The sequence below is a fragment of the Triplophysa dalaica genome, chromosome 20 (genome assembly GCF_015846415.1).
Source record: "Triplophysa dalaica isolate WHDGS20190420 chromosome 20, ASM1584641v1, whole genome shotgun sequence".
NCBI lineage: Eukaryota > Metazoa > Chordata > Actinopteri > Cypriniformes > Nemacheilidae > Triplophysa > Triplophysa dalaica.
In genome coordinates this window covers 2813026-2827035 of record NC_079561.1, presented here as the reverse complement: position 1 = coordinate 2827035, position 14010 = coordinate 2813026, and the positions used below count along the sequence as shown (strand labels likewise).

Here is a 14010-nt window from a genome sequence, read left to right as displayed (position 1 = left end):
GACTCCTTGTTGTAGGTGATAGAATTCCCATTTATTTTATCAACAACATGGGCAAAGACTATCCATATGCAGCAACCACTAACACAGAGACATTTACAAAATAAATATGCAACAAGGTCTCCATTCAATTTGTTCTTAAATACTAAATAAATAACAATAAATACATCATATCTGTTCAACCCACTTCACTCTGGAGGGCGTCAAAATACTTTTATGGAAAACAGAACTCATTAAATAAAGGAGAATATTAAAAAACAATATAAAAATCGTTAGGTAGAAAATATTTGCACTTAAAAAAGAGATTATACATCTCTGTCTTTAAAATAAATAGTAAGGTTTATAAAACAATTTGCTGTTGATATTCTTAAAATATTGCCTCTTTCACAACACAGAAGGGCAATGTCTCTCCTCTTTATAACCGTCTAAAAGCTGTGTATAGAATCTTGTTTCGTGAAATAAATTAAGTCCATAAATAGACACTGATCAATAAATAAACAAAATAAACCTTAACATGAATAAATAATAAATTAAATGTATATTTTAAGGACCCAATTTAAATAGTGGTAGCAATAATAATAATAATAATAAATTACAATAATCACATGACGATGAAACTACAAACTATTCGTGGAAGTGCAATCTATGTTCTCAAATACTATAAATATTACTGAATGGAACAAGAGCACATTTACACCAAATATGAGACAACATTATCATACAGGGTTCAAATGTAGCAGTGTCGCCACGTACTAATCATATTTCTGCAGAGGGAGGCCATTAATCATTAATTCACCTTCGGACAGTACACATAAAAACGATCTGGTACACACACTTACATACGGACTCACCCCCCGACCCCACACACACAGACACACGACCAGAAAATCTCACGACTTATTGTTCACAGCAGCCTCCAATGCACTGAGAGACGTAGGAAAGGCAAATCAGTGTTGGTGATAGTTGCTCTATAAAACATTACCAAATGGTTTACTCCAAAAATACCCCCAAAAGAAGAAGAGCCAGCTTGGTTTAAGAGGCAAAGGATCGTATCTCCTCGAAATTGCTAAGCAGCTTAATTTGGAATTGGATTTTGGTCCTTTCATCTGAGTTCCACGGGTTCCTCGTTTTGGAAGGTGCCGCATAGAAGGTGCCGCATAGAAAACCTGAATGTCCTTAGATGGGATTTTAATGTTGTTGGTCTGGTTATGCAACCCACAGTGTCTTGCAGTCGTTGCTCCTCTGCTCACACCTCGATGCCTTTGACGGCCTGGTTGATGGACTCAAGTAGGGCTCGGTTCTCCGGGTTCTGATAGCACTCTTTATCGGTGAACATGTGGGTCAGTGTGTCCACATAAGTGTCAAAATTCTGTTCGGTGATTGGCTCTTGCTGTAGTAAGCAAGAAAACACAGTTTATTAGTTTTTTCAATTACATTTTTTCCTCCTGTATATTTACGAAGCTAGATTGAATTATTAATTTCAGAATGTCCCATATTTCTGTAGGCTTTAGTCATTACAACATAATGGGTTGCATCAGACTGACCATCTGTGGTAGACGGATGTTGGCAAGACTGCGGATGAGAGCCTGGCTCAGGCCTGACAGCTCCATGAACATGGCCTCATTCTTCTCCTCAATGAGTTTGTTCTCCTCCTCCATGCTCTTGAGGTTCTTCTCCATGGATGAGATCTATAGAGATAAAAAAACATAATCAGCTCATTCAAGAAGTCACGTTTAGTGGGCCTTCGATATCATAAACTGAATTTTTTGACAGTAAGGGAATTGGTTAAAGGCAGACCTGTGTGTGTAGGTTGGACATGTCTGCCTCCATCTCAGAGTTTGATTCATTCAACTCATTGATTTCTTTGTTCAGCTGTTTAATGTCCTCATCATTGTCAAGCACTGAGGGGGATATAAAGAAAACCCACATTAATGAAGACTACAGCACAAACATTTTTGGGACTAAAAATGTCTCTTTTTTTGAGCTTACCATCACTTGCCCTGAATTTTTTGCTTATGTAGTCATCTCCTGGGAACCTTGCTCTCTTCTTGTTTGCCGAAGCTCTAGGGCACCCTGATAGACTGAAAACAGATTATAAAGACTTGTTATTGTGAGCTTACATCATTCTGAAATAAGCCTCAGTCTTTTGCAACATTACAAAACAGAGACATTTATATAGTATTTCTTTGATAACTCAACTCTTGCAGTTCTGTTTCAAATCTAGGAAAAGTATTTTGCATGTCTGTATGCAAGTCTGATCACAAAGGTGCTTTGTTGTCCTACAGCTGGATTAAAAATCATATCCTCTTATCCATATTTTTCTGCTTATTTCACCAGACTCCGTTTATACCTGCGATGAGTAAGGAAACTGCCATTGGCATGTCCCGAGCCATCACACCCTGGCGTGGGGCAGGTTGGGCCTTCACTTTTGAAAGCTTTCCAGGAGAATGGTGTGCCATTTAACATGCCCTCTTTCTGCCGGCGTGCTGCCAGCGGGCACCCATAGGCACTGCGGTGGGTGGCATATTTCCCACTGATATGCCCCAGACTATCACAACCTGGCACTGGGCACCTGTAGGGAGGTAAGTGATGAACTGGCAGTCAGTCTTATGTATAATGGTTAGTGATGAACTGGCAGTCAGTCTTATGTATTATGTATGAATGTGGGATGTTTTTAGATATAACTCAATGGTTTCTTTCGACAAAACATATTTTTTGATCAAAACGTACTTTAACAGCTCTGAATCTTCCTTGTCATCCTTAGTTGGGGTGGTTTTGATCCCGCCCTTCTTGGCACGTGGACATCCAGACAGACTAAAGAGACAAAAGAGAATATATGTGGTTTCATATGTATCATATCAAGTTAATGACTGAGTTTTATGAAATGTGACATTTGATAGCTGAAAAATAGCTAACTCAAGTTTCTTGATCTGCATTATGTTTTTTAGAGAATACATACTAAAATAAGTTTATTCTTACCCCATTATCAATAACCTGTAGTTCTTTCCTCTTATTTTAAACATACATTTGTCATGGTCTTTTAAAGCAAATACAGGTAAGAAAATGCTAGTAGGGTAAGAAACATCAACTATTTTACTATTATAAAGTACCATGTTACACAACTCTCGAGTAAATGCATCTTGTTTTAAGGATGTTTTAATATTTGTACTGAAATCATGACATAAATACTAATACATGGAATAATAAAGTCCTCACTTTTTGCAAAGAGGTGTGAAGGGGAAAATGTGATGCAAGACTTTTAATTACTATACCTTCTATGGGAAGCATAGTTTCCAGTGATGTGGCCTGATCCATCACAACCTGGAGTAGGACATCTGGAGGTTCGACAGAAAGATAGGTTAGCATAAATACAATATCGCTTCGGAATGAAACCGTTCAAATAAATATCTAATCAAAGATTCAAGTTTAAGCATGAGTTCACTATTTTCTGTGAATCAGCTAGTTTGATGCGAATCTGGAACACAGTTCCTTGAAAAAGGGATTAATGCATAAGAATGCATAAGAGTGACAAGCGCAAAGACCGGCGCTGTATCAAGAAAGGACAATACTTGGTAAGAAGTTATAACAGAAGTATTCAGTAGATTCAAGTAAAAGCAGTCAGGTGTGTCGAGGGCTCATTAGAGGAAACAGCATAGACATACTTGAGTTCAGCAGTGTGGGCAGCCATGAGGGTCCGAAGACTTTTATCAGCAAGGGGACAACCAGAGAGACTGAAGAGCAGTAGAAAAGCAGCAGGAAGAAAGAATCGAGGGAGAAGATTTAATTTAGGAATGAAAGAGGATACAAACTCTGATTTGTACAATACAAATCAGAATGAGGAGTTACCACATACAAAGTAGAAAAAAAGACTTCATTATGTTTTGTGTTGTGTTTTCATCATGCATGTGTTGTTAGAGCAGTGCATTTACAAATCTCTAGTTTTAAAAGAATAATGAATGTAGTTGGTATACTAGGATTAGATGGTCATGAATGATGTTAAATCGGGTAACAGAGGGTAATTGGATAGCACTTTTAAATAGTACATATGCTTTAAGGAGTAGTTCCCTTTCAAAATAAATTTTCATGATAATTTACTCACCCCCAAGTCATCCAAGATGTTTATGTTTTTTTTTCTTTAGTCGAAAAGAAATTATGGTTTTTGATTAAAACATTCCAGGATTTTTCTCCATATAGTGGATTTCAATGGACTCTAAACGGCTGAAAGTCAAAACGACAGTTTCAGTGCAGCTTCAAAAGGCCTTTAAATGATAGCAGATGATGAATAAAGGTATTATATAGCGAAACGATTGGTCATTTTCTAAAAAAAAAAAAAAAAATGCTTTATAAACACAAATGCTCGCCTTGCTCTGTTCTGCAATGCGCGTTCATGACTTCACAGAATACGTAATTAAGTTGAAAAGGTCACGCTAGACGTAGGTGGAAGTACCGAGTCAGTGTTTACAAGTTTTTAACGTAATTAGGCATTTGTGTTTACAAAGCACATACATTTTTTGTCCTTTTAGAAAATGACCGATCGTTTCACTAGATAAGACCTTTATTCATCGTCTGGTATCATTTAAAGCACTTTGAAGCTGCACTGAAACTGTAAATTTGGAGTCCATTGAAGTCCACTATATGGAGAAAAATCCTGGAATGTTTTCATCAAAAACCTTCATTTCTTTTTGACTAAAGAAAAATACATAAACATCTTAGATGACATGGGGGTTGGTAAATTATCATGAACATTTATTTTGAAAGTGAACTACTCCTTTAACATCATTCTACAGGCTGAATGCACCAAGTGGTGCATTATGGGCCAATTGCTATTTATTCACTGCACAGTTTAATGCTACAGAAGGAAGAAAATGTAGCTGGCTTGAGAGAAATGAAAACAGAAGGAATAAAAGAAACGAGGAGTGGTGCAGGTCAGCCTTAAAAACAACATGCTGTTGCATCTGCCATACCTGCGGTGAGATGCATAGTTCCCGGTTATATGTCCACTGCCATCACAACCCGGGGTGGGACATCTGGAGAAAGAGAAAAAGACCATTACCTCACTGTGGAATATTTTTGCTTAAGTTATTTCTACGAAATGATTTCCATGGTAATAGATGGTTGGTGGACACTTACACCAAGATTTCTTTCTTGCAGTCTTTGGGCTGGAACTTGACCTTGTAGCTGGAGGTAGTGACCTCACCAGGGTACTTCCTGTCCTCTAGGCTCTCCTGAGTGGCATCATCATCTTCTACCTCAGAGGAGGCATATGAGTGAATGGTGTACTCCACCTGAGAACAATAGATCATCTAAACGTAAGGACTGTGACACCCCACAAGACATTCACCTTACTCACTTGAAATAAATATGAAATATTGACCTCTTCTGGCTCATCCTCTTCTTTTTGTCGGTTTGACTTGGTGTAGTCCAGAGGCCCCTCCCACTCTTCTTGTTTGTAGGTGTGGCTTGAGTGGGGCGAGGTGACACCGTGGTGTTGAGAAGATGACGACGAAGGTGAGGAGGGTTCTGGTGATCTCACTCCATCCGTTTTGGGTTTCTTCATGCTGAGGTCCAATGTGCCGTTCTCGTCCACCTCAATGTCCGTGTCCTAAATTAAATCAATGAAAATTGAGCCATGTAGCTATATGAAAACAAATCATTCTTGGTGCAAGATGAATTTTTGTCATCTTTGGAAGCTAGGTTAAATGGCCTGTACGTATGTGAGAAAGACACCCACCTTGTCACCCTGGTCTGGCTCTCTGGTACTGAGGTTTTCTGGTCTCTCCCAGCATCGGGTGGACAGGTTGAGAATGGCAGTGGCAGCCATGTGAGCAGCTTCAGCATCGTGGGTATAGTCGTACCCGCTGGAGGTGGAAGAGGAACTGCTTTTGGTGTATCCTCCGGATAGGCTGTGGCTCGGGGATGAGGCTTTGGGAAAATGTTTAGCTTTTAATAAGAATAGGTCTTTCTATAAGGTACTTGTCCAAGCAAACCACCATTTGCTGTTTTTGTTCAATGTATGACTATGTGTGTTTCTTATATGTGTAAAGTTACATCAACTAATTAAGATATTATAAGCATCAAAGTAGACATAACCTATCTTTGTCATTTTTTGACTACTTGGTCATGTGTGTTTATCGCTGTGAATTCTAGATTACAAACATGATAGATTTCCAAGTACGTTCTTTTATTCATAATACTGGAAAAAAATATTTTCTTGACACTACACAAAATCACTGCACAAAAAATACCGGACTATGAATTGTATACAAAACAGTAACTGACCACATATATAAAGAATAAAGGTTCTTACGTTTGAAGGCTTTAGGTAAGGTTTCGCTGGTGGGCATTTTGGGGGCAAGCATTGGCTTGCCAAACACCTGCACATCGAAGCTTGCATAGTCGAAAGACACCTTGGAATACTTCTCCAGCTCCTTGGCCAGGTTTGCCCTAGGAGTGGCTGGCATTGAATTGGGTCTGAAGCTGCCATATTGTGGGATCTCGAGCTGTTTCACAAAACACATCGGTCTGCAGAGAGAAAAACAAGACCGTGAAGATCATCCTAATGATTCTTTAAAAGCAGTCATGTCTATTTGAGTACCGAGGATCAAGCTGAGGACTCACCTGAGGACTCTGTCTGAGTTAGAACCTACAGTGGAGGGATCGCTGATGGAGGTCTGAGGCTGTGACTGCTTTTCCTGGGTCTTTTGTTTCCCTGCGGCAGCAATGGGGCAGCCAGACAGACTGAAAGAAAGAAACATTATGGTTTACATAACAGACTTTAAAGCTTCATAGGCCAAGATGAAATAAGTGAAAAGGCCGTACCTGCGATGTGTGTTGCGATTGCTGTTGACGTGTCCCTGCCCTGTGCATCCAGGTGTTGGACACTTCAGTACGTTCTCATGCATTGCCAGGACTAGGGCCAAGATGAGACCCATTAGTAAATACAGTATTTAAGCTTAAGTTTGAATTCAAACACCGAATACCTGTACATGTCAATGCTACAATGCTAAAAAATGCTTACTCTCTGGAGGGATTCGATCTTTGTGTGGGCACCCAGAAAGGCTGCGGTGGTGTGGGTACAGTCCAGTCACATGACCTGTCCCATCACACCCTGGTGTGGGGCACTTGATTTCCTTCTTATCTGATCTTGATCCTTCTATGCTCAAGAAACAGACAGGAAATGTAAAACCAATTGAGCTCCACTTGAATGCATTGATTTTCTAGACGTTACGTTTGGGTCATAAAAAGTCCCAAAATTCATTGCAAGTTAAGCACTTCTTATCACCTTTGCCATAGTATCCTCTGCGTGCCGTGATGTCCATGCCTTTCCCCAAACTCCCCTCCGGGCTGTGGTACAGTTGCTGCCCAGGAGAGCAGCTCTCCTCTGAGCTGCGATCTATCTGCTCAGCTTTCAGTGCAATGGCCTGTTCCAGCAGTCCGAGGTTACCCCGTGTCATGTCGTACGTCTCGGAGTCATCTGTTACCTCTGACCTCAGTGACATGCTGTCCAAGTCCTCATCATCTGCTTCATCTGGCTCTTCCTCTTCACCGTCATCTTCCTCCTCCTCTTCCTCCTCTTCGTCTCCGTCAGACCCCAACTCGATAACTACAGTGGGCGAGTCTTTATCCGAAGCATCGTCTCTCTCTTCTTCCTCATCCTCTTCCTCCTCCTCATCTTCGGCAAGAGTGGTTCTCACGTGTGGTTCTAATTCCTGAGCTGAAGTGGTGACAGGGGCGATCAGGGAGTCAGAAGGAGCTACTTGGGTCTGTTCTTCCTCCTCTTCATCTCCTTCATCATCTTCACTGTCTCTCTCCGTCTCTTCAGTCACTTTGGTCTGGACTTTGCCAAAGTCTCCACTGAAGTATTGGTGATCTAAGTTGTTCTTCTGGCTGGAACATTGCGTTTCTTCTTCTCCCTCCTCCTCCTCTTCCTCTTCTTCTTCTTCCTCTATTGTCTGCACAGTCTCATCAGTCTCTTTTAGCTGCAGTGTCACTCTTTCCTCTTCTGTAATCTCTTCCGCCTCCTGCTCTACCTCTTCCTCCCGAGCCTGAATATCGGTGGCAACCTGAAGCCCCTCTTCAGCTTCAGTGTCTAATGTGATTTGTTGAATTGATGGATCTTCTGTGTTTTCTTGCTCCTTCTCACTTTCAATCTCTGCGATTGGACTCGAAGCATCTCTGACTGGTGACTTCTTCTCTTCTGGATCAGCTTGTGAACATTCAACTAAAGCAAACAAGGATGGATGTAAATTAAAAGCTGAACACACTGTTCCTATCCAACTCTCATTGCTAAAACAACCTAACATTGATAAATCGAATGGTTTAATGGACATAAACCCACCTGTCATTGCTTCTGATGTTGGTGTATTTTCTTTCGCATCAACTTCTTTATCGGCCGTCTCCTCTTCTGACTCTGCACCCTCATCTTTCGTTTCTGTTTCACTGTTTGTGTCGCTTTCTGCATTGAACCCATCATCCATGGCTAGCTTAAGGGGGTTGGGCTTCTTTTTGGAAGCTGGTTGATTCTCCTCTGCCTCCTGGAGTTTTCTTTTCTTCGCTAATGGACAACCTAGTGCACTGGAAGGTAGAGAGAGATGAAAGATTAGAAGGGAATGTGTTGACTTGTTTTTTCGTATTTGCTTCTATGAGAGACAGATAATACTACCAACCTTCTGTGTCGTGCGTATTTTCCACTGACATGGCCTAAGCCGTCGCATCCTGGCGTTGGGCAGCTGTTCAACAAATGTGTTGATTAACTATATTTATTAAGACAACCAAACTCGTAAAACGTTAAAACACAACAGCTCATGATCTCACCTGTAGTCTTGTCCAACAAGCTCAAGAGGAACTTGGTTAAGGATAGAGATAAAAACGCCACGTCAGCCATGAATGTAAATAATTGTAATAGTACAGACCACTATAGTGTCACAAAAATATTTTTTGTTCAACTGGTAGATTCTTAAAATGTTCTGTGTATCTCACCTCTGATGCCTTTCGAGCGAGTCCTTGTGCGCTTCTCATCTGCTTCTTGGTTCATCTGAAACACATACACGGGTGCACAGACCTTTATTTAGCGCGATGTGTTTATTATGGACTATTATTTACTCATTATAATCCCTACATAAAATCAGTATAACTTCTCTTATCTTTGCATTTCAAATGTTTTTCTGATAATGAACTCCGTTCATCATACTGTGTGTGAAATGATACTCAGATGTGAGGGGGTCTAAATTCACAAAGTAGCCCCGAATCCATTTAAATGCTTTGTAAGTGCTAAATTAACTATACACATCCAATCGAAATGCAATATCAATGGTGGAAATGTGAAATATAAGACAGGGAAATGGCAAGGGAGTGTAAGAAAGAGAGAAGAGGAAAAGATACAGATCCGGGACTGATGTCGAGGCGAAAAGGGGAATGAAGAATTTGCAGCCCGTTTGTTCTTGAGTGTAATGACACGATAGATCACACATCAAAAATGTCATACTTTAATTTTCTTGATCCTCCTGTTCTCCCAGCTGCTGATTCTGTCCCCTCGTGTCCACCTCTGGTTCAGCAGCTGCCCCCTGAACTCATTCTCTGAGGGAAAGAAAGTGAGAGATAAACGCAACCATTTAATTCTCGTCATATTGTGCATGGAACAAGGAAACAACATAAAAACTGCACACTTACATTATGGCGCTTAACACACAACATAGTCAATGTTCATGTATATGGATGCAAGTTTGTATAATTAGTTTAGCATTAGTGATACTGCCATGTGCAGAACATAATTGATGGAACATAAAAGTAATTTATAGTGTTATAATGTGATGTGCGTTTACTGATCTCACACATAGACCTGGAGAAAAGTACATTTTATCACATTAGTGTGCTTGAAATGTATAGCCAGTCAAACAACAAGCAAACCACAAATTGATGCTTGTGGAGCCCCAAGAATGAAAACCAAACAAATCTCCACTGGCCACGCAGACTCACAAACAGGTGTTGCATCATTTATTGTTATTACTTTTAACATTTCGGAAGCAAACGTTGAATAGCCCATTGAGGACACACTTTGGCCACTATGGCCTTTCAACAGTCCATCACAGTTTGACACCGAGTCTGCGTGCCTTCATGGGCCTAGTGTCGATTATACATCCTGAGTGACGAGAGATCCGACCGCGACCCAGCTGTTTTATCACGGCGTCATTACATGTAGTCTGATTACGTTTTAACTAGCACCTGGTGCTCAGCTACTTCACACACATACACACACACACACACACACACACATGCGTAACAGAGGAGGGAATTCCCTTGAGAACCGCAACAATTGCAGCATTTGCGGACGTGACGCACTACGCACCGCAAACCTTTCTTATAGCTCAGTGTTGCGTATAAGGGAAGAATAAAATGCATACAAATGTTTGACGTTTAATTCGCATGTATCTATGAATTGACCCCACGGAGTAAGCCACAATAGAATAAACTTAAGTACAAGGATTATGAATAATATTATAATATTAGTTGGATTTCTTTTGTCCCTGTCGGACCCTTTGCCTTAAAAAAACTGCAGCGCATAACCACTTCCGAGTAGCACACCACCACGCCTTTCAATTACTACCAGCCAAACCTTTCGCATTTCTAGCACTGTATACTGTTAAAATATAAGTTGGAAATATTAAGCAATACAAGAAATAAATGTCTAGAACACTGATCGCCTCCAACTGACTATTTCTTAAGTTTTATATTTCATGTAACTCATAATGCAACGCCAAAAGCACAGTTTGTTTCAAGTATAAAGGTGTTAACAAAATCTATAAAGAATAAAGTCCAAACAACATATTAAATAGACATAAATATACAGTATAGGGTACGAAGCAGTATGAATTTAATATGCGATCATCACATAGATGATGTGCATTATGTAGGCCTATCCTGAAGTAAACAGATGGTTCGTTCGCATTGTTTTGTTTCTCCTATAACGCACACAATAGCATTTAAGAAAACAATTCGACAGCGGTCCAAACATATGCTACTTGTCCGTTGCTAAAGGGTTTCTAATCACTATTTATTCAGTCCCACAAAATACAATGCCTATAGGCTTTGACTTATACTATGAACAAACTTCCAATGAATAGGCCTGCATTTAAACTTCAACCGTATTCTTTTAAACACGCACTCAAAGAAACGTAAGATAACTATAAATGTGTGTCCTTTAACCACGAAATATGAGGAACAGAATAATTATGTTATAGGAATACAGGCCCGTTTAAGTTAATACGTTTTTACAAAAGGCATTACAAACATCATAATGTTTTGTGGAAGCGTATATACACAATACAACTATGGCCTGAAACACAATTATTACACAAGCCCAAAATTGAGACGAAATGTGAAAATGTAAACACCCTCAAATAACGCTGCTTCTTTAAGAGATTACTCGCCCGGCGTCCATTTGGCGTCAAGAGTAAAGGACATCATAACGAGCAACCCTTTTTTAACACCGAATCCGACACACGCTTTCCATCGGCGTCCAAAACAGCATAAAAGAAACGTACCATAAGCAAACGTATCCCATTGACGATGTTTTTCAGGGAGATACGAACGGCCTCTTGTTCTTTGTAGGCTCTGTCTGTTAACTTCGTTGTTGTACACCTCCCCTTCAAACAGAGTCGCTAAAAACCTCTGATAATTCGTACAGGATCGTCCCAAAACTCCTCATGTTGTATGCAATGCGCGTGTATCCTTCAATCGGCGCGTAATGTTTTCACAAATGTAGCCAAAATCATTTCTCCACACGGTGTGTCGGCGAAAACGATATTGACTTACCTTTCGCTCACAGGCCCATTGTCCACCCCTCCTCTACCCTGTGCTGTGACATCATCATCATAGTAAATCGTGTACAACACAAGATGGAGAGAGGGTCGCTGTTGACCCCCACCCACCCGATATGAAATACACACGCACACGCAGTGTGGATTTTAAATCATTTGACGCATAATCCAGTCGCTAAAATGCACGGTTAGCAATGCATTTCTTGTCTAAAGTAAAACATATATGTATATATTAAACGTTTTGAATATTTAGCTATTTATTAAATACAAACATTTCTTAAATTTGAAACCATTTCGTTCTGGGTCGTTCCGAAAGTTCAGCACCCAAGACAGCGCTGTTTCAGTACCATGGACAAGAGCTCTATCGGCGGCGGGGGGGAAATGCGCCGTCTTCAGCAAACACAGAGCAGTGCAACAATAATGCACTGATCGAATAACACATAAAACTAAGTTACACAACTCAAAACAAAATAACACAATTTCAACATCAAAACAAAATCGTTTTATTCCTTAAAACGTTATAAATCTGTCTATTATTCGCTTCCGATAAAAGAGATTATTCAGTAGGCTATGAATACCGTTCACACTGTATTATATGTATTTTGGGTCTATTTTTTCTTGTCTATCTTGCTTTAAAGTGTTGAACTGCTTTCCTGTATGATTTTAGAAGCTTAAGTACGTGACATGTTTCTGGAAAAATAAATATAGCATCCAACAATTTATTTATTCTCGATAAACAGTTAAATAATATAATTTGTTGTCAAAGTTGCCAGCAACGCAAATAGAATGTAGGCTAATCCACAGCCAAACATTGTGAAACTGATCATATAGAATTTTAATTCATCCATATTATGAAATCGTATGATAAAGAGAGCAGTAAAAAGTCAGTGAGTAAAAACACGACTAATATGCAGTTTTTCTACAATATACAAAACTACAATAAAACGGTGAAAATGTAAAGACATGAAGGGGGTAGGGGTGGGGGCTTTTAACTTCAAAAAGTTTCGCGTAGTAGAAAGGCCTTTGAGAGTTTTGCATATTTAATGAGGCCTAAGTTCTTCGGTTACCAGCTGGAACTTTGCTTAGCCCTCATCCTAAAGTTTCATACAGATGGAAGGCCCGGCATACAATTAAAGCCACAGTCTGTTCACACTGGCCAGACACTGTGTATAAATATTACATAGGACGCCAGCTGAGCACAACACCCCGGAATCCCCCCATTGCCAGATGGACTGATCCGACAGCGTCCCTCCCTAATACAAAAGTTCTAATATGCCAGAAGTCCGTCAGTCTCAGAGTTTAAGGCACAAATCCCTCTGGGAAACAAAAGTTCCCTTTGTTCGCAAACTCTCTAGATCGGGTTTAGTTTATCAAGTTTTAACTATTCAGACACACCATGCTATTCATCAATAATAGGCTACATGTTTCTCAACAACTTTGAAGAAGTTAAAACTGTCAAAATTTGAAAGTCTGTCAAAAATGTGCATCGATACTTAAAATGAAAGTAAACGAAAAAGGAAGACAACATCTGTGCCTTCTGCCAGCCAAAGTTCTCTCCAACAAAAGTGAATCTTAACTAATAAACATTGTCAGCAAACGCCAAATTATCATTTGTAATACATAGAATTGTAGGTGTCATTCTTATTAAAAACAAAGAAATATCTCGCACACCCACGTGAAAACATAAGCAAAACTGCGGCGCATAAGACTGAATTTAGAAAGAACAAGATCAAGGAAAGTAAAATCCTGGACTCACCGAGAAACGTTTTGCACAGCTTCATCTTTGCGGTGATTTCTTCGCCTTTGTCACCGCAAAACTCAACTTCATCACAGAGAAAGTTACTTTAAAGAAAACTTACGGAGGTGGGCGGTCTAATTTGGCTTAGTGTGTGTCCACCAATCAGAGGCAGCGGAGTACTTTTGTCTCCCGCGGCGAGCCAATCAGGCTGCGCCTCACTCTCGATGTCCCCAAACAATGACCTCTAAAAATGAAAACAAAAGCTTGTCTTGTTCTACTTCTGTGAGGGATCATGAGGGATTCCTTTATTTTAGTAGAACTTTTTCTTTTAAAATAAAAAGTTAAGTATAAATCTTCCACTCTAAAAGTGTGATTTTACATTTTCAATTTTTAAAATATATTAACGTAATTGAAACGAGCCTAGCCAGAACTTATTGTTTCCTCATTCTAGTTGTAAAA

At 39.8% G+C, this 14010-nt stretch overlaps 1 protein-coding gene across 3 annotated transcripts; it reads right to left on the bottom strand.

Moving 5' to 3' along the window:
- Positions 1 to 25: 25 nt before the first annotated feature.
- Positions 26 to 13657, bottom strand: myt1a (myelin transcription factor 1a). Of its 3 annotated transcripts, none has more exons than XM_056733265.1 (23): positions 13570 to 13657; positions 9482 to 9573; positions 8977 to 9031; positions 8812 to 8842; positions 8664 to 8726; positions 8336 to 8571; positions 7280 to 8218; positions 7016 to 7150; positions 6817 to 6907; positions 6616 to 6735; positions 6305 to 6519; positions 5729 to 5919; positions 5372 to 5599; positions 5128 to 5282; positions 4962 to 5024; positions 3660 to 3728; positions 3270 to 3332; positions 2728 to 2811; positions 2348 to 2569; positions 1987 to 2078; positions 1795 to 1898; positions 1542 to 1685; positions 26 to 1387 (listed from the first exon to the last, which is right to left on the bottom strand). In XM_056733265.1, the coding sequence occupies exons 1-23, from the start codon at positions 13592 to 13594 to the stop codon at positions 1244 to 1246; spliced, it is 3561 nt and encodes a 1186-aa protein (XP_056589243.1). In that variant the 5' UTR covers positions 13595 to 13657; the 3' UTR covers positions 26 to 1243. The 3 variants fall into 3 exon arrangements, with proteins under 3 accessions (XP_056589243.1, XP_056589244.1, XP_056589245.1); XM_056733266.1 differs by lacking the exon at positions 13570 to 13657 and adding an exon at positions 11809 to 11852; XM_056733267.1 differs by lacking the exon at positions 13570 to 13657 and adding an exon at positions 11538 to 11690.
- Between the last annotated feature and the right edge of the window lie 353 nt (positions 13658 to 14010).